General features: G+C 37.1%; 1 protein-coding gene across 13 annotated transcripts; it reads left to right on the forward strand.

Moving 5' to 3' along the window:
* The first annotated feature begins 10,392 nt into the window (after positions 1-10,392).
* Positions 10,393-17,943, forward strand: LOC112020043 (uncharacterized). Of its 13 annotated transcripts, none has more exons than XM_065767544.1 (10): positions 10,396-10,609; positions 11,090-11,292; positions 11,401-11,445; positions 12,701-12,748; positions 12,925-15,187; positions 15,291-15,384; positions 15,741-15,958; positions 16,030-16,115; positions 16,619-16,676; positions 16,765-16,894. In XM_065767544.1, exons 7-10 carry the CDS (start codon positions 15,794-15,796, stop codon positions 16,813-16,815), a joined length of 360 nt encoding a protein of 119 aa, XP_065623616.1. In that variant the 5' UTR covers positions 10,396-10,609; positions 11,090-11,292; positions 11,401-11,445; positions 12,701-12,748; positions 12,925-15,187; positions 15,291-15,384; positions 15,741-15,793; the 3' UTR covers positions 16,816-16,894. The 13 variants fall into 13 exon arrangements, 8 of the variants coding, with proteins under 8 accessions (XP_065623618.1, XP_065623616.1, XP_065623617.1 ...); XM_065767541.1 differs by lacking the exon at positions 12,701-12,748 and having other exon boundaries at positions 10,400-10,609; positions 12,925-15,046; positions 15,122-15,187; XM_065767546.1 differs by lacking the exon at positions 12,701-12,748 and having other exon boundaries at positions 10,393-10,609; positions 14,754-15,187.
* Positions 17,944-23,098: the final 5,155 nt, after the last annotated feature.

The raw sequence follows: 23,098 nt of genomic DNA on the forward strand, positions 1-23,098 counted from the left end.
TGTAGCTACTCATGCCGTAAGCTTAGTGCTGATCCGAACAGAGGGCGGTGTGCAGAAACCCGTTTACTGCGTAAGTAAGTCGCTTCATGAAGCCGAGGTCCGTTATTTACCATTGGAAAAGGCTATTTTGGCGGTGGTGCACGGTACACGAAAGCTCCCGCATTACTTCCAAGCCCATACAGTCATCGTCCTCACCCAGCTTCCACTCAGGGCTATACTCCGAAGTGCAGACTACACCGGGAGAATTGCAAAATGGGGGACGATCCTAGGGGCTTTTGACATCAAGTATATGCCACGTACCTCGGTCAAGGGCTAGGTGCTTGTTGATTTGGTAGCTGAGTTCACAGAGCCCCGACTAGAAGAGGTAAAGCCGACATCGGACATGGATGAAAAATCGGTTGACATGATTTTTCAACAAGAGCCTCTCCTTTGGGAGGCGTACGTGGATGGTGCGGCAAACCAGAGAGGCTCCGGAGTGGGGCTAGTGCTGATATCCCCCGAAGGAATTGTTATTGAAAAAGCATTAAGGTTGGGCTTCTCGGCGACGAATAATGAAGTAGAATACGAAGCCCTATTGATGGGGATGAGTATGGTCCAAAGGATGGGAGGAAAGGCAGTTAAAGTATTCTCGGACTCAAGGCTGGTTGTGGGTCAAGTCCAAGGAGAGTTTGAGGCAAAGGACGAAAGAATGCAGGGATACCTGAGCCGAGCTAAACATCTGCAGTCAGGGTTCGAGTCTTTCAGCTTGCTGCATATTCCTAGGAGTGGTAACTCACACGCTGACTCCTTGGCCACTCTAGCCACCTCTTCGGCACAAGATTTGCCGAGAGTTATCCTCGTTGAGGACCTGCATAAGCCTACCGAAGCAGGAAAAGGAGTAATTCAAGTACATCAGGTCAGGGCTGGACCCAGTTGGATGGACCCGCTGGTCAAGTTTCTGAAGGAAGATATCCTGCCCGAAGAAAAGGGAGAAGCCGATAAAATTCGGAGGAAGGCAGCCAGGTTCTAGTTGTCCGAGGATCAGAAACTATACAAACGTTCCTATTCAGGGCCGTATTTGTTGTGCGTGCATCCTGAAAAGGCTGAGCTGTTATTAGAGGAACTACATGAAGGAATCTGTGGAAGCCACACTGGAGGAAGATCCTTGGCTCACCGAGCCATCACTCAAGGTTATTGGTGGCCGAACATGCAAAAGGAAGCCCTGGATTATGCCAAAAAATGTGATCAGTGTCAGCGGTTTGCCCCGCACATTCATCAGCCAGGGGGGACTCTCAACCCGCTATCCAGCCCATGGCCTTTCGCCCAATAAGGCTTGGATATCGTGGGACCATTCCCTAAGGCTGCAGGAAACAAGAAATATCTGCTAGTCGGCACTGATTACTTCACCAAGTGGGTCGAAACAGAGCCTCTTGCGAATATCCGAGACGTAGACGTGCAAAAGTTTGTGTGGAAGAGTATAGTTACTCGATTTGGAGTCCCATGTGCTCTCATCTCGGACAATGGCCTGCAGTTTGATAGCAAAGTATTTAGGAGCTATTGTAGCAAGCTGGGGATCATAAATAGGTACTCCACCCCTGCTTATCCCCAGGGTAACGGCCAGGCTGAAGTTGTCAACAAGGTCATTGTGAATGGCTTCAAAAAGAGATTAGATGATGCGAAGGGTAAATGGGTAGAAGAATTACCACATGTGCTTTGGGCTTACAGAACCACTCCGCGCAGGTCTACTGGAGAGACCCCTTTCTCGATGACCTACGGGGCTGAAGCTGTCATACCTTTGGAAACGGGATTCCCAACGCTGAGAACCAGCTCGTTTAACCCAGCGGGTAACGATGAGCTGTTAGAGAAGAGCTTGGACCTCATTGATGAAAGGAGGGAAAATGCAATGGTCCGATTAGCACATTACCAACAAAAGCTTAGACAGGGCTACGATGCCAACGTAAAGCTCAGACCTCTGGAACCAGGCGATCTCGTACTAAGAAAGGTGGTTGGCACTGCAAAGAACCAAGCTTGGGGAAAATTATGGCATAATTGGGAAGGGCCATATTGTATTACTTCAGGAGCTGGCATTGGGGCATACTTCCTTGAAGACCTAGACATTCACGTGATACCACGCCCGTGGAATGTAAATAACCTCAAAAGGTATTATTATTAATTAAACTCTTCTTTTAATCAGCATATCAATCTATTATGATCCCTTTAAGTGTTTAAACTTAAATCCATTCATGCCTGTAGTCCTCGGATCAGATGATTTGGGTTAGTTAACACGACGTTACGATTCTTTTAAGTGTTTAAACTTAAATCCATTCACGCCTGTAGTCCTCGGACCAGATGATTTGGGTTAGTTAACACTATGTTACGATTCCTTTAAGTGTTTAAACTTAAATCCATTCATGCCTGTAGTCCTCAGACCAGATGATTTGGGTTAGTTAACACTATGTTACGATTCTTTTAAGTGTTTAAACTTAAATCCATTCATGCCTGTAGTCCTCGGACCAGATGATTTGAGTCGGACCAGATGATTTGAGTGTTTAAACTTAAATCCATTCATGCCTGTAGTCCTCGGACTAGATGATTTGGGTTAGTTAACACTATGTTACGATTCTGTTAGGTGTTTAAACTTAAATCCATTCATGCCTGTAGTCCTCAGACCAGATGATTTGGGTTAGTTAACACTATGTTACGATTCTTTTAAGTGTTTAAACTTAAATCCATTCATGCCTGTAGTCCTCAGACCAGATGATTTGGGTTAGTTAACACGACGTTACGATTCCTTTAAGTGTTTAAACTTAAATCCATTCATGCCTGTAGTCCTCGGACCAGATGATTTGGGTTAGTTAACACGACGTTACGATTCCTTTAAGTGTTTAAACTTAAATCCATTCATGCCTGTAGTCCTCGAACCAGATGATTTGGGTTAGTTAATACTATGTTACGATTCTTTTAAGTGTTTAAACTTAAATCCATTCATGCCTGTAGTCCTCGGACCAGATGATTTGGGTTAGTTAACATTATGTTACGATTCTGTTAGGTGTTTAAACTGAAATCCATTCATGCCTGTAGTCCTCGGACCAGATGATTTGGGTTAGTTAACACTATGTTACGATTCTTTTAAGTGTTTAAATTTAAATCCATTCATGCCTGTAGTCCTCGGACCAGATGATTTGGATTAGTTAACACTATGTTACGATTCTGTTAGGTGTTTAAACTTAAATCCATTCATACCTATAGTCCTCGGACCAGATGATTTGGGTTAGTTAACACTATGTTACGATTCTTTTAAATGTTTAAACTTAAATCCATTCATGCCTGTAGTCCTCGGACCAGATGGTTTGGGTTAGTTAACACTATATTACGATTCGATTCTTTTAAGTGTTTAAACTTAAATCCATTCATGCCTGTAGTCCTCGGACCAGATTGTTTGGGTTAGTTAACACTATGTTACGATTCTTTTAAGTGTTTAAACTTAAATCCATTCATGCCTGTAGTCCTCGGACCAGATGATTTGGATTAGTTAACACTATGTCACGATTCCTTTAAGTGTTCAAACTTAAATCCATTCATGCCTGTAGTCCTCGGACCAGATGATATGGGATTAGTTAGCACTGTTACAATTTCATTAAAGGTTTAAACTTAAGTCTTTTAAGTAAACACTCTATCACAGCTCTCTTACTGCTTGAATCTAGATCCAATGTAACGGTCCTTATTGAAGTGTCACTCTCTGGTGAGGCATGATTAAGATTCCTAAAGTGTTTAGATTAACCCTAACCTATATTGCCTCTTAGTCTTTTGTACACATTCGGAAAGGCTTGTGGAGCTATTTACTATAACCCCTGTAGTTTTCGTTGTTTAGTAATAATTCTCATATATTATGCCCTTTTTCTAACACCAATCTTAGTCATGCGAGTTGTTAACATGATATCAGGATCACAATAAAGTTAAGGCACAGAGCTTTAATAGTAATAGTGAGTCATATTACACAGCAAAGCAAATGAATGCAAAGGAAAAACTGCCTCATTAATCAGGAAAATAGCTTACAAATCTCTTGCAAAAAGAAAAACACAAAGAAAAGGGGGGCCCTATGTGTCTACTCTTGAGCTGAAGAAACCACAGGGTCAGCAACCTGGCCTGTCTGAACAGCAGCTCCTGGGGCTTGGCTCTGGGACTCAGCAGGAGTCTTCTCTTCGTCCAACCCTTGACCTTTGTCTTTGGCTGGTTCAACTAGCAGACCAGCCTCTCGGGGCGCATCAAGGGCGGATGGGGAAGTTACACTGACCAAGCTTTGCTTCGTAGCCTCCAAAAGCTGGGAAGCAGGAGGAGAGTCAGTCTCTGGGAGCTCTCGGATATCTGGATGGTAGTATATGCTCCCAGGTAGCCTCAGGGGAGAGTCCGAAGGAACCCCAGCAACATCCAGTGCCTTTTGCCAGGTTACGTCGCAGTACTCGCGAGCAACCAGAGCAAATTGCTCCATAAGCTGCTTTCCAGTCTGGTCCACTCCTAGCTGATATGCCACTTTCCTCTCAGCTTCAACTGACTCCTTGGCCAGTTGAACCGCCTGCTCAGCTGCTCGGGCGCCCTCCCTGGCTTTCCGAAGTTCAGCCTTGAGACCCTTCACCAGCTCCCTTTCGGTCGCCAGGTTGATCTCTGACGCGCGCAATTGTTTACGCTGCTCCTCGGCCTGGGTCTCGGTGGTTTGGAGGCCGGCCTTATGGTTATCCCTTTCTCGGGTCACGGCCTTAAGCTGCTCGGATGTGCGAGCATAATCGTCCTTCAGCAGACCAAGAGCGTAGATCTGCTGAGTAATCTGCATTACCACATTTTTAGCACAAGATGAAGAAAGGAAGCAATGCAAGTTAAAAACGGAACCCAAATTAAGAGAGCAAGTTCATTTACCATGGCAATGTCCCTCTTAAGGGATAAGAAGAGCTCATTCTGGCTGAAACGCCTGAAGGACTCCATATCGTGAGGGAGGAGGAGTGGCTGCTGCAGGGCTTCAGCAATGTATCCTGCCCTTCCCCCATCATAGTTCCTGAGGGACGTATCCCAAAAAATGGGGCGCCATCCAGCTCAAGCCTTGGGGACCATATGCGAGGTCCTGCTCCTCGGCGAACCTCGGTCGCAACGTTTTCGTCACGGTTTTCAGTGGAAGAGGCCCTCTTGCCTCGGTCCCTCGCCGTCCTCTGCTGCTTGCTCACCTTAGGTGGCACCCCCACCTCCCTCTCTTCGGGCTCATGGGGCCTCTTCTTCTGAAGGTTTGGCATGGTTTTCAAGCTGACTCCAGGAGCCGCGGGAGGCAGGATCTCTGCTGGTTGGGAGGTCACAGCGCCATTCTGCTCGGCCTTTTTGCCTCTATTCTTCATCAAGAGTTTCAAATCCGCCATGTCCTCGTCCGAAGAGTCGTCGAGGAGGGCAGTTATCAAAAACGGGTGGACGCTGGAATGCCTGTCACCTCCTTCCTCGGCGTCCGAGACCTCTACTACTTGATTTGCCCCTGAAGCCTCCCCTCCAAAGTGGAACTTGTCTATTTGTTTTTCTAACAAGGAGGTGGAGGAGCCAACCTTTTCACCCTCAACCTCTGGTTCGAGGGGAACTTGCTGTAGTGGCTGGACGAGAGGGGGTATAGCCCGGGGGTTTGGATATGGTACTGGTGGAAGGTCGTGCGGTGCCAAAAAGCCCCTGAACGAAACGTCAATACGGTTAAGACGTTCGTCTCCCTGGACTATCGCATTGCCGACCGGTTGGAGGTCTTTTCGCCTCGCTTTGTACCCTAGGATGAGGGGAGCCGATCGGAGTTGTCCGTCCTCGCTTACGAAGATCTCAGACCACAGCAAATAGTTGAGCGCGGCAAAGTTAGTGAGGCTGAGCCGAGGAGATATATTTCTTCTATCTGTTACAAGTCACAGTAGAGCTTTGTTAGAAACCGGAAAGCAGCAATACAGGAAGAATCAAAAACTGTTAAAAGGCGAAGGTCCTGAGCCTATGGTTAGTGTGCCTAAGTCTAACGTGTCCCACCTGGCTCTCCTACTCTGGTCGGACAGTGAGGACCGTCATACCACGCGCCCGAGATGATCACGTAGTCATCCTTCATCCCTTTATTGGATTTGGGGAGGCAGGAAATGAGCCTAACAATGTTGGACCGGGACTTCAAATAATATCCCGCCCCTTGTTGGCTGTGGAACTCATACATGTGCACCACGTCGTGCCAAGTGAGCCCCAATCCTAGGTGGCGGTTGAGGTCCTCAATGGCCCCTAAGATCCTGAACATGTTAGGCGCGCACTGCCAAGGGGTGATCCTATGGTTTATAAGATAACTAGTGGTGATAGGGCCCATAGGAATCGTCATCCCCCCTTCTAGGAAGGTGATGAGAGGAATCACGACCTCCCCCGTTTCCCGATCAGTTAGTATTTTTTCCGGAGGGCAATACTTCACACCCACGTTTAGAGGTATACGGTATGTGGCCCTGAACTTCTCCAACTGGGCAGGGCTGTTTACCAGATACTCTAGTTTACCCATCACTCAATGGAAAAACAGAGGCACAACATAGCAATGAGGAAATGGTCGCCCAAACTGAAAAATAGACGGCCGAAGAGAAAACTGAAGGATTGAGATTGTGAAAACTTACAGGAACGGGGCTAGAGACTGATCTCTGAACTCGCAGAAGGATTCTTGAACTCGGGGAAGAAGCAGAATCGGCGATTGGAAGAGCTCTGAGCGTTTGTGTGCTTGTTCTTGTGGGACGGTTTGAAAGTTGCAAAGTGGGAAGAAATGTCCACCTCTGGGATTTTATACGAGGTCAAACGAAAGGGTAGAAGCTATTTTGCCAAAATCCCGAGGAAGAACCCCGTCCGTTGGATCAATAGCCCACCGTTGGATGCAATGGACAAGGCGCCCCCTGGCGTAATTAATGTAGCGCTTCGGGAATCTGGAAAACAACGGCAGTAATGATGGAACGCGCGCATCTATGTCTACACGCGTGCCAGGCCAAACTTTTGTCTGTTTCCAAGCTTTTACCCCATAACAAGTCAAAATCCCATTTTTTCCCTTCGGATGCGAGGGAAAAATTAAGATTTTGAGGGGCTATTGTGGGGGGAAAAAGCCCAAAGCAACTTAATGGGCCCGGAACCCCCTGTTAAGGACTATTGCATTTCCGAAGATCAATAGGTGGCTGGGGCGGCCCATCTAAAGCAGGAAGCCCAGAAGCAGTGGGGGAGTGTCGTCCGAAGAGGTCACCATTGGTCTGAAGAGGTCTTGCTCCTCGGCTACGATGAGCCTTGATCAAACGAACGTGTGGAGGGTCCGACTAATCTGCCTAACAATCCCAACGGTAATGGTAGGTCCTAAGTGGATCCGGAGATGATCAGAACTAAAAAATATTTAAAGGAAAAGCTGCTACCACCGCATTTAATGCTCAGCAACAGCTTTTCTGGCCGCATTTATGTGGAGAAGACCCTTGAACAGTGCAACCTCAGCTACCGCCACTCACAAAGAACTAAAGTAGACACATGACGTGACATGCACTTGAGTAGATGCGCGGATGAAGAACAGGTGGACGATGGAGATGATAGGAAGGGATGCTATATAAAGAAGGAGGGTCACTGATAAAAGGGGGGAGAAAAAAGAGAAAGGAGAGAAAAACTTTACTGTAGCTCTGAATGCTGTAATCACTGTTCATTCAATACAACACCTCTTCGGACATTCATTCATGGAGTTATCTGAGCTTTAGTTCATGTTATCATCACTGCACGTAACCTAGCCAACTGTTCTGTGCTTCATAACCAGCCCAACTCTTTCGCACACTCTCTACAAATTCATTGTTCTGGGTTCGTTGGGCCTTTAATCCATATCCTTTGGACTTGGGCAACAAAAACTGACCTTACAATATTAATATTGATAGTTTCAATATCAATGTTATTAGCTACATCTTTCTTAATGTATACAACCAAGCAATTATTAAGCTACTAATCTCTCATTCAATTACTAACATATTTCCTAAATAAGTACTAATATAAAGAAAATGCATTATCTTTTCGAAAAAATATATCACATAAATCCAACAAATTCGGTTAAAGACTAAAGTAAATACTAAGAAACTAGCTATTTAAAAAGTGTGCATTTATATATATATATATATATATAATAGCGATATTGAAATATGCCATTTGAAAACATAATTTAAAAAATAAAAATTAAATGTTTGAATTGAGATTTTAGGCTAATTTGTTTAGTTGGGCAATTTTTTAGAAATGCTATATTCATAATATTTTTGCCACACTTTCACTACAAAGCCTAGGTGGTATGTTTTTACTGGTTCTAATTTGAACTTATCATTGAAATTATTATTTTTATTTACCTGTAACAATTTGTTATTTAGAATTGTTATGAAAATATTGCGAAAAATATTGTAAATATTGCATTTCTTGCAATTTTTTTGTTCAATATTTAATGGACCAAAATTTTGAAGAGGTTTAATTTTATTTTAAATGGGCTCAATTGTTATTAAGGGCGTTTAAAGTTTTTTTTTTTGGGTGGTCAAGTTGTTTTTTCTAAGATGGTAAAAAAAACCTATATTAATTTAAAACTTAAAATTTTTTAAGGTATATTTAAAAAAGGAGGTACAGTACTTTAAGTACCGTTCCTTAGGTTTCTCTCTTAAGATTTATCCATGTGACTACTTAACTAAAAAATACAAATTTTTTTTTTCATAAAAAAAATTCATACAACAAAATCTTAAAATAAAAACCTAAAAAATAATACCTAAATATTATACATAAGTCTTACTCTTAAAAAAAAAAAAAAAAATTTAGGGCGGTCCGTGACGGCCCTCACTAATTGATATACTTGGCGCGGCCCCTGGTTTGCACTAAGTTTCTGTTTTACGTAATTAGACGAAACAACTGCACACCACAAAATGGCAAACTTTTACCAATAAAGAATGGCAAATAATATAAATTTTTTTTTGAGAAACAATATTATAAAAATGAAAGACTATTACACGTGTCATTCATCCATTGGTTAGTCTCACCAAACAAGAGTGCTGACCTGGAGAGAGGGAGAGAGTTGGTTAGTCCTACCAATCAAGAGTGCTGACCTGGAGAGAGTGGCTAATAGGATGCTTTCTCGATGTCGATAATCTCAGAACCACCACGTACGTGAATGCCATGAGTGATTGAAAAATAAAATAAATAAACAAAGAGACAAATGTTTGCCACCTCACGGAACTAGTCGAAGCAACACGCTACAGTCAATGTTTTACGTAATTAGACGAAACAACTACACACAACACAGAATGGCAAACTTTTACTAATCAAGAATGGAAAATATTATAAAAATGAAAGACATTTATTCAAAAAAAAAAAAAATTATCCTATAAAAAGCCATTCGTTACATTGAAAAAACGTGTGCACTCAGTTCTTGATGGAGCAAAGAATGTGGAGGAAAACTTTCTCTAAAATCATAAAGGTGGCGGTGGTTTTGGCTGTGCTCATTTTTAACTGCAAGCCTGTTGCGTCTATTAGGGCTCCGCCATTGGCTGTGATGAACTCGACAGAGAGGAAGTCATATCCACGGTATCGTGGTCCGGTTCCTCCTTCAAAGCCAAACCCACGTACTAATCATTTTCCTGCACCACCAAATCCTGGTTTCCGTAGTTGAAGATAACAACGGAGAGACAAGTTGCTTTGGTCATCTGCGAATGCATTTACGTTTATTTTGATTTTAATTTTTCTTTCCCCTTTTATGGGAGTGTAGTTTGAATTTGGAAGAATATTATAGTTGTGTATGGATTCTCGAAAAATATTATATAGTTACATTTTGGGTTTGGAAGAAAATACTACTAAAATAATGTTTCTAGTTCTACTCTCTATTATAAAAAAAAAACTCGTGTAAGATGGATTGAGATCAACTATTAAATCTCGAGGTTTCAGGGTGGTCCGAGTCGGGCGCGTGAAAAGCTATCGAACTTTTTGGGTATGTTAAATTAAGCCGACCCCAAAACTAGTGATTGGAATGTGATAATGGAGCCGTATTTTCTTTTGAGTCTCCACTTTTTTGTTTGGGTTTTGTTACTTGCACTTTAATATACCTTGTGGAGAAGTTACATATGTTGCAATGGCAATGGGTAACTGAAACTTTTCGTGAACCTTATATCCTGACAGGCAGAGCTATTGTCCTTGCGGAAGTCGGCTTCACACGCCCACGGGGACAAACTTCTCGAGCGGATGTCAGGCTGTCAGCCTTAGGTGTTTGTATACTCCCGGTGTACTTGCAATTCTTTCCTACTAAAAACCGTATAAAAGGAGTGAATGAATGAGCTTCTCTACAGTTCGTTTCTTTTTTTTTTTTTTTTGGGTTTAGTCAATTTTTGTCTTCTTGTGAAGTCAAAACGGTGCGTCTGAAGAGAACAACAAATTCAGTCAAAATTTAAATATAAACTCAAAGAACTCAGTGACTCACCATTTATTGCCTTTTATCTACTTCTTCTCTCTACAAAAATTTGGAACCCAAGAACATTTGAGAAGAGCCAGAAAAAAAAAAAAAAATGGAGCTCAAAGCCTCAAAAGCTGTTTGTGATCTCTGTTGGTTGGTGGATGTGCAAGAGATAGACGGTTGCAGGTTTGAAACTCTGTTTTATTTACTTATTTTTGGTTTCTGGTACTACGAAATCATGGTTGCTGTGAAAATTAGGGACAAATGGAAGGAAATTGAGGACTTTTGGTGTTCCCTTTCAGAATCAAAAATTTGGAGCTCAATTCTCCCAAAATACTGAGATTTGAATTTTTGTACGCATTTTTGTGTGAAAGTTTGGTTTTTTACTCGGATGGGTCAGAATATTTAGATTATATGAATGAAAGTTTGGATATTTACTTAGGTTGAATTTGTGTTGTGTTTGCTATTTGTAGGTGTCCTTTGTAATTATCTTTGCGCGTGAGATTGAAAGTTTGGATTTTTTTACTTAGATTAGATAATTTTTGTATATTAATATTTGCTATTAGGTGTTCTTTTGTCATATCATGTATGTAATTATGTATATGAATGAAAGTTTGGGGTTATTTTTATTTTTTACTAATATCCTATGAATTTTTTTGTATGCAGGCGTTCTTTCTGGGGAGTAGGATTGGTTTTTCATAGATGAATCATTGTAATATGTAATCTTCAGTAGAATGCCTTTTTGGTTGTTGGAGTTTAAGAGATTAGAGGCTCTATCTCTGATCTGAAGGCGCCCTGTGGTTTAACCCAATCCTCGGTGAGTTGTGGTTTTGGCTAACAATACACTGAGGTCCTTGAGATGGCACAAGGTAAAAAAAATTTGTGACCTATTCTTTATATTTTCATGGTTGTGTTGAATGTTATAGGCTTTTGAGGATTTTAGATTTATAGGTTTTTGTTTTTGTTCACGCTGACAGTCATCAAGCAGAGGTTTGTGATTCCAAGGCTGCAACAGAGCAAGGGTGAGTTGTATTTTTCGTGTTTGCTTTGATTTCAAGTTTAAATGCTTAAAACTTTTAATATATGATGAAGGGGCTTGGTTTTTCTTGTGTATAACTAATTGTTTAGATTTTATTTGATATGAGTAGGCATGACTTTGTGTAATTGAACAATCATCTTGATTCAACCAATGGATGAATTATTGTCTCTTTGGTTTAAGAAATTATTTTGTGAAAAAAATTTATGAAATTATTTTGATGTTTTTTTGGTTAGAAATATTTTCTAGTGTTTAATGATTTGGATGTGATGCTGTAATTCTTAGTGTGTTTTGGAAAAAAGGTTGTCATAAGGTGTTTCTCTTCCCAACTTTTATACATATTAAATATATGTTATGTGGTAATTGATTAAGAACAAGAGCAGCGTGTGTTGTCTTTAATTTGTTAATTTATTTTGATATCTAAGTGAGTGTAGTACATTTGAATAGTTATTTGAGATTATGTTTGCAGTTTACACAAATGCGGTGGTGAATTTGTAATTGAACAGTTATGTATAGGGATTTTGTTGTGAGAGGCATTTTTTAGATACTTAATATCTTTGTGATAATTTGGGGTTTTAAATGAGTACTTGGATTGAAAAGGCTTATCATTGAGATAATATGATAATGTTACAAGCATTTTAACCACCTGATAGTTGTCAATTATATCATAGAAAATATAATCTGTAATAATTATGCTATAGAAAAGCAGCTTTTTTCTTTTTTATTTTTTATATATATTTGAATTTATTAGATCCTTCAAATTTTGTTGTTTTTATTCTTCTTTTAAAAAAAAAATTGTGTACTTGATTAATCAATAATAATATGCCTTCGTCATGATTTACTAAATTGTGAGAACAATATGATTTTTTTCTTTTCTTTTTAAGGATTGTTCTTGAGAAGTTAGATGTTTTAAAGGAATTGAAGATCAACATTACCAAAGAGCTCAACACCAGGCACAAAAGGGTTCTAATTTTTCTTTGATTTTTTCCCGTGTATTTAAAACTCAACAGACCTCCAAATTCAATGAAACCTAAATCTGCCACGCTTCTTTTGCTAAAACTTTGGATAATACCCTTATTTTGATTGATCAGAAACCTCTACCCTTAATTGTGGCCAAGCAATATAATCATTGTTTGATTGTTTATCTTTATAGCTTTGTTTGTAGTTGTATGTTCTTGTTGTTTATACTTTTTACTCTCCATTGTCTCAAAATTTTTTTTTTTGATTATATGAGTTAGCAGTTTTCTGTGAGTCCCTCCAAAGGATATGTCACTTTTGTCAGTTTAAAGGTAAAATAGCAATGTCATTACAATTTTTAGGTTGTTCACTAAAGGATATGTGCTATTTCTTATTTTATCAATTTTTGAGTGCGTGAAAAGAGTTTGCTTGACTTTTGAATTAATCAAACGTGCTATTACTCTTAACCTTTTAAGTTTCAACTCTCTAATTCTTTCCTCCTTTCTAGGCTATTGCTTTGGTTAAATCAATCTAGGAGCCAGAACAAGTAGCAAAGAGGTTGATGTAAGAAGCATATCAAAGAGTTTGTGTAGGATCAAGGAGATTCCTCTCACAGTAGATGTGGAAGCACCCTTCCTTGGCTTGATACTAGGTTTGGTTTTCTACAAGAGTGGAAGATAAAGTGCAATAAAATCAAGTGGTTTGGTTTTCTACAAGAGTGGAAGATAAAGTGCAATAAAATCAAGTGGTTCACAATGATAGAAAATCTTAGTGTTGTGCTAGATATAAACAAACTCATTAGAATTTGAATGTGTATTACATACCATCACCTTGTAGCATAGAGCTGTATCTGAAAGCTTAGTTTCTATATTGATTGAATTTAGCTAGAAAACATGCCTTGTTTGATTTTGTAAAGAACCATTGGCTATGATTACAAGGTAGACATAGTGTTTGGTACTTTGGTAGTGGATGTGTCTAACTATATTTGGTAGTGGTACTTTGTCGAGGTATTTTAAATTTCATCAATGATTAGCTAGAATCCTGTTTTCTTCTGCTTTTATGGGGTCTTTGGGTTTACAACATATATTATTATGGGATTTTAAAGACTTGTTTTTACTACATATATTGGTAATACATTTGGATCAAAATGCTATTTTGGATTGGTTAGTTGCCCATTACACTTTAAAATTTTTACACTAATCGGACAATGGGATGGAAATTGAAAATTTAACACCAAAATAAGGTGTTAACTTTAAATATTAAAGTTCAGGATATATTTCCAAATACCCAATGTATTGGCAAGCACATGCCTTGCACTTGCAGCCCACACTAGTTATTAATAAAGTTTTAATAACCTATCAAAAGAAGAAGATTGTTGTGTTTATGCCAAAATCTAGTGCAAGGGGAATCAGGCAAAGATGGCATAAGTTATTTCCAGCTGTGGGGAACTAAGACTGATGATGCTGTAACTGTATTTACAGGAGCAAGTCTGGTCTGCACCTTAAGCTTGTATGTGTGAATGTCTCTCTCCTTGTTTCTCTTAAAAATATGTGTGCAGTGCGCACATACACACAAACTCGCCCAACACTATGTTTATGTTATCACTTTGAAGGGTTGACTTTAAGGTATTAAATTGAAAGTGTTGGCAGGCAGTTAAGGAGAATATAAAACAAAGGTGACTTTAGTTTGTCATCTCCCAGTATCTTGATGTTATTATTTTATTTGATTGACTAAAGGTGTTCAATCCAATGTGTTGACAACATGGTTTTAGGACTTAGGATCCCGAAGTGCCTATTTGTTTCAGTGTTTTCAAGCAAAAAGTCACTATTGTGCTTCCAAAACATGATTTGAGATGGAATGAAGCATTTGGTAAACTTTTGAAACCCTCTTTACTCTTGTCTCTAACCAAAAAATATACAGACAGAAAGACAAAACACAAAGAATCATAGCAACAATAGACAAGAACCTTCTCACTCTCAACTACTCAATTTGAATCTTCTGACACAGCTAAGGTTGAGTGACAAGAAGGAGCTCCGATGCACCCATCTGAGTTCAATTCCAATTCGGTTTTGGGGTTACAAAGAGTGATAAATTAAGAGAAACTAATTCACCTTTAGGCCTTATGCTCTTCAATTGGACTCCAAATGTGCCTTTGAAATGTCCAAGTGGATATCAAAATCTCTCGTCACATGGATTTGATTAAGAACACCAAGATCCCTAGACAGTGGGTTTATTTTGTTTTATTTTATTTTTAATTAAAGATGTTTATGAATTTTCCTATATCGCACCACCAATGTTTACCATTTATGCCACAGTCTTGGTTCTTACAAAACACAGGATGAAAAGATCTAGATAGTGTTCTGGAGGGATAGTTGCCATCTAGCTTAATTTTCAGAGACTATTTTGTTAGTAAGCACGATTTTGAAACCATTTAGGAAACTATCATCTCGAGTATGTGAAGCTAGTTTGGACTGCTGAGGTGGAACAATTTATCCACGTGGAACTTGAGTTCTATAAAATCAGAATCAAGAAGAACAGAGGAAGATGACAAAGGAAGAAAGATGATCTGCAGATCCGAAGAAGAACAGAGGAAGATGATCTGGCCGGAGAAGAGCAAGACAATCTTACAGGTGGCTAACTTGTTGAGTATCCATTGCTGGCCTCAAAATTTTGGGATTAAGGCTTTGTTGATATTGTTGTTGTAGGTGGTTATATTGCAAATTTTGAATGAGTATGGGAAAATGATCCTATATCACTTTTGTGAGATAAAGGTAAAATACCATTGTCGTTATCAATGTTTAGGTTCCTTTTACATATTACACTTAAGAATAATTGACTTATAGTTGTTTTTTATTTTATTTTTTGGAAATGCAGTGACTGAACTGTACGTGCTGGTAGAGATTTAATGAAATGCAGTGACTGAACTGTACATGCTGGTAGAGATTTAATGAAATGCAGTGACTGAACTGTACGTGCTAGATTTTGCTTTTAGCATCTGCATAACAAAATACGCTTTGAAGTAATTTTGTTACTAATAAATTTTTGTTTCTCATTCTAAATGTTACAGAGAAATTCAGCTTTTAATTTAAGCAAAGCCATGATAGAATTACTATGAATGTTCTTTGATAGTTTTGCAGGTGCATCAAATGATAAACTAGTAATACATAAAAAGAGAGAGTTTTGCCTTCATGTGTATTGTAATAGAACGGCAATAGAAGGGCAAAACTATGGGTTGAAATCAATTGTGCTGGGCTAGGGAGAAAATTACAAGGGACCTATTTTTTTGTCTTTTTCATTTTTTTTCCTATCATTATCTATTGCCAGATTTTCCTCCAATTTTTCTCCAATCGACACTGAGTTGTGATAGAGAAACATGTATGGAAGAAGAAACAGAGAGCAAAAATAGAGGAGAAGAAGAAGAAGAAAAGAGGGAGACTGGCAGCAGAAATTCAGTGATTGTTATCTGCTCCATCACCAATTGTAGAGAAAGGGGCATGGGAATGATTCTTCTCACAAATCGCAGAAACTCAGGATTTTATGTTGTAAGTGAGGCATTAGATCTTTCATGTATTTCAATTAATCACAAAATGATTTGTTGATTGATGGATTACAGTATGCCTCCATGCTTAGGAACTTGGAGGAAAGAGAGGAGGGAGAAGGGGAGAGGAAGGTTGCAAGTGACAATGAATTGAATTTCAGGTACTTTAATGGATGCATTTGAAAATGTCCCAATGGACTTTTGGGTGTGTTTTTGTTATTTGTTTGTTAGCTTAATGGTATAAGCTAGATGAAAAATGCGGCCATAAAACCTGATGTCAGTTTTAGTATGGGGTGTTTGTCTTGAGGGCAGAACCTTAAGTAATTCAACCTGAGTGTACAAAGATCGATGGCCACATATTGTTTGTGTATAAGGAACTCAACCTGAGTGCATATGTACAACTATCTTTTAGATTGCTTTTGTTTCTTTTCTGATTTTGTATAATGTATAATGGTGCTATTAATGTTTTCTCTATATATCTATAATTTAGAAAAAAACTTATCCAATGATCAAGAAGGCTTAATCCTGTGTTTTTGAGAGATACTGTGCCCATATAAAAAAATTATCCAATTATCAAGCTGATTCTCCTATTTGTAGCTTATTGAAGCTTATATCATGTTATTGTACTATAGTCCTAATTTGTGCTTTTGTACTTCCTCAATAGTAGCAAATCAAGCATGCTGAGCAACAATTTAACTCTGTGTCGCTGTTCTTTTCTCAAGGTTGAGTGATTATAAACTATTTCTTTTGGTAGACTTGACCTACTTATTCTTGTAAGGATATGCCACTTGATTTTTCAGTTTATTGCAGATTTACTATGGACAATTACCATCTGATCCAAATCAGAGAAACTTCAGTTAAAAGGGACTTATAAATATTTCATATTTCATTTTTATGCTAGAATCCTGGTCTTCTTAGAGTCTTAGGTCTTTACTTTTGTTCTCTCAGATAAGAGATGTCAAATCTGGCATCTATGTTGAAAATCTCACAGGAGTATATATGTACAATGAAGGATGTGACTCGGGGCTTGAGAAAGGTTTGCTATTCGTTATACCTTTTCTACTGTAGAGCGTAGCCTGAATACATAGGGTGTTTTGTCGGTTGGGACTTTACTGAGTGATTAATCATTCAAATGGAAATGTTTTGAGTAGTGTATTTAGAGACCTATTCTTAACTTTCTGTTGAGAATGAAACAATTGGATCATACAAACGCACATTGCAAATGAAATAAAATAATTTCATTTGGTTAGTTTTTTTTTTCTTTTAAATTTGATAAATTTGGATACTGATACTTGATTCTAAGCTAGTAGTTTTTATTGGATAATTCAAGTTCAGTTACGTGGAAAACATCTCAGAGGGTTGTCACTGTGTCTAGCTTACTCTTAAGGCCGGGTGAATCCTTAGGCGCTGGGACAAATTTCTTGGCCTGATTACTATGAACTTCAGCTGAATCTGTTGCATTTTGTTAAACGCCAAAAATATTCCAAATAAGTTTAGACAAGCCCCTTTCTGAACTATAGTTGGCTTAAATTAGAATGTTTCAATGGTTTACTCAGATCAATTTTCCTTATTTGGGCTTCAAACGAACTTTGAAACATCCAAATCAATATCAAAATCTTAGAGAGTTAGAGGTACACAACCCCCCCCAACACCCCCCCCCCCCAGTGGCTTGGATTCTCTCTTTAATATGGGCTTACCTGTAGACATGGTTCATGTAGTTTAAGAGGTAAGTTTCTGATGACTTCTCGGAATTCAACACTGTACTAAAAGCTGCTTAAGAATAAGTATATATTTTTTTATGGTGGTCACACAAGTGTTACTTTATGATTAAGAACCCCATAGGCCAAGACAGTGGGTTTATATGCTTTATTATTTTGTTTGATTGATGATATTTATGAATTTTCCTATATGGCACAAGTGCACAACCGATACTTATCATTTTATGCCGCTGTCTTGTTCATACAGAACACAGGATGAAAGATGTAGATGTGTTCGAGGCTAAATATTTACAGCCCAAGCAATAGGTGAGCAAACTTAAATTTTCGAAATCGGACTCATAAAGTTGTTAAAAGGCCCAATTACTCAAGGCTCGACAAAATGGTTTTACTCTACCACCTGCTCACAAAAGGATGATACAAAATCCTAAAACCCAAACCTGTATTTCACAACGCTATTATTTGGGCTTGTGCCTAAGAATTTAGATTAGTTTCATCAGGCGGTCCAATCCTACGTGAAAACCCAAAGTGGAAAACTGAGGGGGTTGTGTCTTGGAGGCAATAAAAGGATTTTTTTTTTTTTTTTGCCATCAATTTTTGGGCTCCATGCTTGCAAATGGTTTGGAGTTGCAGGCCATGAACCCATGATGGCTAAATTGTGTATAGAAGTGTTTCCTTTTTTTTTTTAATAAATAATTTGATAGTTAAATAAATAGAAATGAGGAGTTAAACTCTAATTATCCTCAGAAAGAATTATATTATGCATCTTATTGTATATCTTTGAGTGTATCATACATATGTAGGGTTATAAGCTAGTTTTGATTAATACAACGTTACTTTTACATGATAATATTACTAACATTATTTTTATTATATACCAATCATAATATGTCATTTCAAAGATTGTAAAATTTATTGTGACTTTAGAGTGTACTGTCAATTTTTTTTGACCTAAATTTTTTGTATTAAATAAAGTGTTAGTATACAAAGCAATATCACATGAACTAGTAGCATGTCTTCCTCGGCACATAAACTTGTGTAACATTCTTATTATATATATATTAAAAAAAAAAAAAAAAAACTTGAGTAACATGGTAATATGAATATTAATTTCTATGTCTCTTACTTTCAGCCTTTCTAAAATTATCTTCATAGTTAGGTGGGACTACTAGGAGTTCTAGAAGTGAAGGGTGTGACTAATATGACATATACTCACAACAAACCAAATAAAAAGGATTTGCATTGCATATTGTTAGCAGAAACACATTGGTGTATACCAGTGCCACGACTACGGACGGAGTGATAGATCTTCTCTCGGGGGGTAGAGACCCTTGACCACGATGATACTGGCCAATTGGGTTTTTTTTTTTAATCTCAAATTTGGTAATATACCTTGTGGAGAAGTTACATATGTTGCAACAACAATGGGCAACTGAAACTTTTCTTAGTTCTGAAACAGAACAAGACAGAATATGTGTTATAAACTAGAAATAACCTGATGGAATTTATTTGTTGAAGATTTGCAACCATCATGTGTATGGTTTTGGTATTTTGGCTCACACTCTCCACAACATCTATTTGTTCATTATTTTCAAGGTTATTTTGCTAAAATTGATGGCAGCTTTATTTGGAGATGTTGCTATAAAAAATTTATCACGCTGATCAACAATGAAGCTAATCATAGACACTACACAAGTATTAAACTATCATGGCTAATTTTTAAATTAATTGGTTATTAACTTTCATATCTAAACTTGGCAATAAATTTAAAATCTAAATTTTTCACTTTTTATAACAAAATATAAGAGACTTACCTTCTTCTTCTTTTTCTTTTTTTTTCTTTTTTTTTTTTTTTTTTTGATAATTGCAAGATGGGATAAAAAATATTGAAAGTTTTGCTAAGCACTCCTTCGATGAGAAGTTTCTCATCCATGTAAGAGCAATAAAATGTGACATCTTTGGGGAATCATGCCATTGATGCTTATGATTCCACTCTAGAAAAATCAATAAAAATGAAGTTTTAAGTTTTGTATAATGCAAGACATCTACTTTTAGAACTATATTAAAAATAGGCACATAAAGGAAGCCAAATTCATGATGCATTATTGTTGTATAGTGTATCACTTTGTCTTTTGATATTGACAACTGAACTGGAAAGCTCTCTTTTTTTTTTAATGCACTATATGCCTACTATTATAGTCAACAGGACATCTTAGTGTTTTCTAAGGACTCGCATGTATATATTTGAAATATGTTAAAATATTAACTTGTGATTGTTGTCTTTCTTTGTATGTAGTCAAATTACTGTCTCTGTTTACTGTGGTCAGCATGTGGCCGGCGCCGACAAAGTTAAAGACGCAAAAAATAAAGCTTTAAATGGTTTTGGGAGCCGCAATCCAGAAGCTTGTAGATGGCACGAAAAAAATTGAGCATATTTAAAGGATGTCATTTTAAAAAAATTTTAATATGAAAAAAAAGTAATTAATATTTTATTAATTTTTTTATTTTTTATAAAAATAATGTTAAAATTATTACATTTAAGACATTTATTAGCATGACTTTTTAAATATATATGTGTGAAATTTTCATTAAAATGATTATATTCATAAACATTTATACTTGTAAAATGAGAATCACATTATAGGCACTGACAAAAGTGGTACGTAACATTAATGATAAAGAAGATGAAATTTGAGGTCATGAAAGAATTATCTATAAGAATTCAAAATTAAAAAAAAAAAAATTCAAAAATTGGTAAAAGTCTAAACAGTCTAAAAGTCTAACATTTGACCTTCTTACGTACGTTACACATGTTGGTACAACTTTCTTCAATTTGTCATAACCAGTTACTATATTATAATCATCATATCTTAATATTCTTCGGCTAGTCAAATTCCACGTGGCATGGCCGGATCACCAACAATCGAGGAATAATGTGGAACATTCCTATTTTCCGAGATTAAACACACTATACATTCACACACTATACATTTAAATGACAATCATGGCTACAAACTTAGTATAAGGAGGCTTGTAGTAAGTAGTTACCACTCTGCTTAATATAATTTTATTAAATACATAAACTCATTTATTATTTATAGGAGTAATTTAAAAGTACAAAAACTTGAAGGATAAATATTATTCATAATTTAGCAATCCATTATTATATGTAGACGAAAGTTTTTTGGGTAGTGTTAATGATGGCTGATGCATCAGAGACCTTTTTAGTGATTGAAAAGTAAAATATATAGAGCTTCTAGAATATGCTTGCTGGACACTACACGGTCTAACAAACAAACAAACAAAAAGTTTTGGACTCCTAAACTGATTACATTACGTTACTGCTGTAGTCATAAATGTCCTGCTCAAATTATCAAAAAAATAAATATAAAAATGAATTCAAAAATCCTATAAATATAGATTTAGGCAGACCATATTTTGTCACATTGGAAAAAAAAAAACCTATGCGCTATATTCTTGATGGAGCAAAAAATGTGGAGGAAAATTTTCTCTAAAATCATGAAGGTAGCGTTTTTGGCTATGCTGATTTTCAACTGCCAGCCTGTTAGCTCTACCAGGGCTACGCCTTTGGCGGCAATGAACACAGCCTGTTAGCTCAATTTGCTTATTCAGACTATACGGTAATTTGTGTTTCTATATTACTTTGATTGTTCTGTTTTTGCTTACTATTATGTTGTTTAATTAAATTGTTTCATAGAATGTGAAATCTCAATCTTGCTCAGTAGATTGGTAGATTATGGGTGTTGTGTATTTTGCTTTTTCTTTGTAAATTGCAATTGAGAGAATTTTCATTGTTCTATCTAATGTTATCCTTTATAATACACTGAAAGTTTGTTAAGTTTATATATTTCTCAAAATTTTTAATTCGTAGCAAACACAACAATGCCCAACTGCATATGTGACCACCTTAAAAAATGCGATGCACTTTTCCTGTATGAGGAAAAAATGTTAAAAACATTCTTTGCTTTTTGATAGTTTTGAATAAAAAAGCATATTTGATCCATATCTTTAATTTTCACCCCCATTTAAGTAAACTTAAATGGTATTCAACGTAAGATGCTAAAAGTGTTTATAATGTTTGCTATTTTGACGCATCATTTAGTTTGATGTTTTATTGTTTTCATGTCAGACCAATTTGAGAGATTGGTGCTTAGAAACTTTATGCATATGGTGTGTTACAAGAATAATCCTTTTGTCATTTAGATTCTAATATGTACTACTACCAACTTTTTCCTTCACGCTATAATATTCTTCGGCTAGTCAAATTCCACGTGGCATGGCCGGATCACCAACAATCGAGGAATAATGTGGAACATTCCTATTTTCCGAGATTAAACACAATATACATTCACACACTATACATTCACACACTATACATTTAAATGACAATCATGGCTACAAACTTAGTATAAGGAGGCTTGTAGTAAGTAGTTACCACTCTGCTTAATATAATTTTATTAAATACATAAACTCATTTATTATTTATAGGAGTAATTTAAAAGTACAAAAACTTGAAGGATAAATATTATTCATAATTTAGCCATCCATTATTAGAGCATCAGCATCTGGAATTACAAATGCCATATCTAAGCTTCTTTTAGCATTTTTCTTTCAAAAACCTCTTACATCCGGAATTGTAAACACCAACTATTGCAAAAAAATTTGCAATAGTGCTACAGTGCAATTCTAAAGATAGAATTGCACTGTAGCACAATTCAAAAAAAAAAAAACTAATATTTTATTGTGATGGTGATTGGGAGAAAGAAAGAATAAATGATGGTGATTGGAGAAAATATTATTTTATTATGTAGATATATTATTTTAATGAGTAGAATAAGAAAATAAAAATTTGGGATGCTGAAAATATTGTATAATAAGATGGTATAATTGATAAAATAACCTTTTAAAATATTAAATAGAATAGAGTAGCATTTCTTGATGCTAATGCTCTAATATGTAAACGAAAGTTTTTTTGGGTAGTGTTAATGATGGCTGATGAGAGACCTTTTTAGTGATTGAAAAGTAAAATATATAAAGCTTCTAGAATATGCTTGCTGGACACTACACGGTCTAACAAACAAACAAACAAAAAGTTTTGGACTCCTAAACTGATTACATTACGTTACTGCTGTAGTCATAAATGTCCTGCTCAAATTATCAAAAAAATAAATATAAAAATGAATTCAAAAATCCTATAAATATAGATTTAGGCAGACCATATTTTGTCACATTGAAAAAAAAAAACTTATGCGCTATATTCTTGATGGAGCAAAAAATGTGGAGGAAAATTTTCTCTAAAATCATGAAGGTGGCGTTTTTGGCTATGCTGATTTTCAACTGCCAGCCTGTTAGCTCTACCAGGGCTACGCCTTTGGCGGCAATGAACACAGTTCCGCAAGATCGTGGAC

The sequence above is a fragment of the Quercus suber genome, unplaced genomic scaffold (genome assembly GCF_002906115.3).
Source record: "Quercus suber isolate HL8 unplaced genomic scaffold, Cork oak 2.0 scaffold_821, whole genome shotgun sequence".
NCBI lineage: Eukaryota > Viridiplantae > Streptophyta > Magnoliopsida > Fagales > Fagaceae > Quercus > Quercus suber.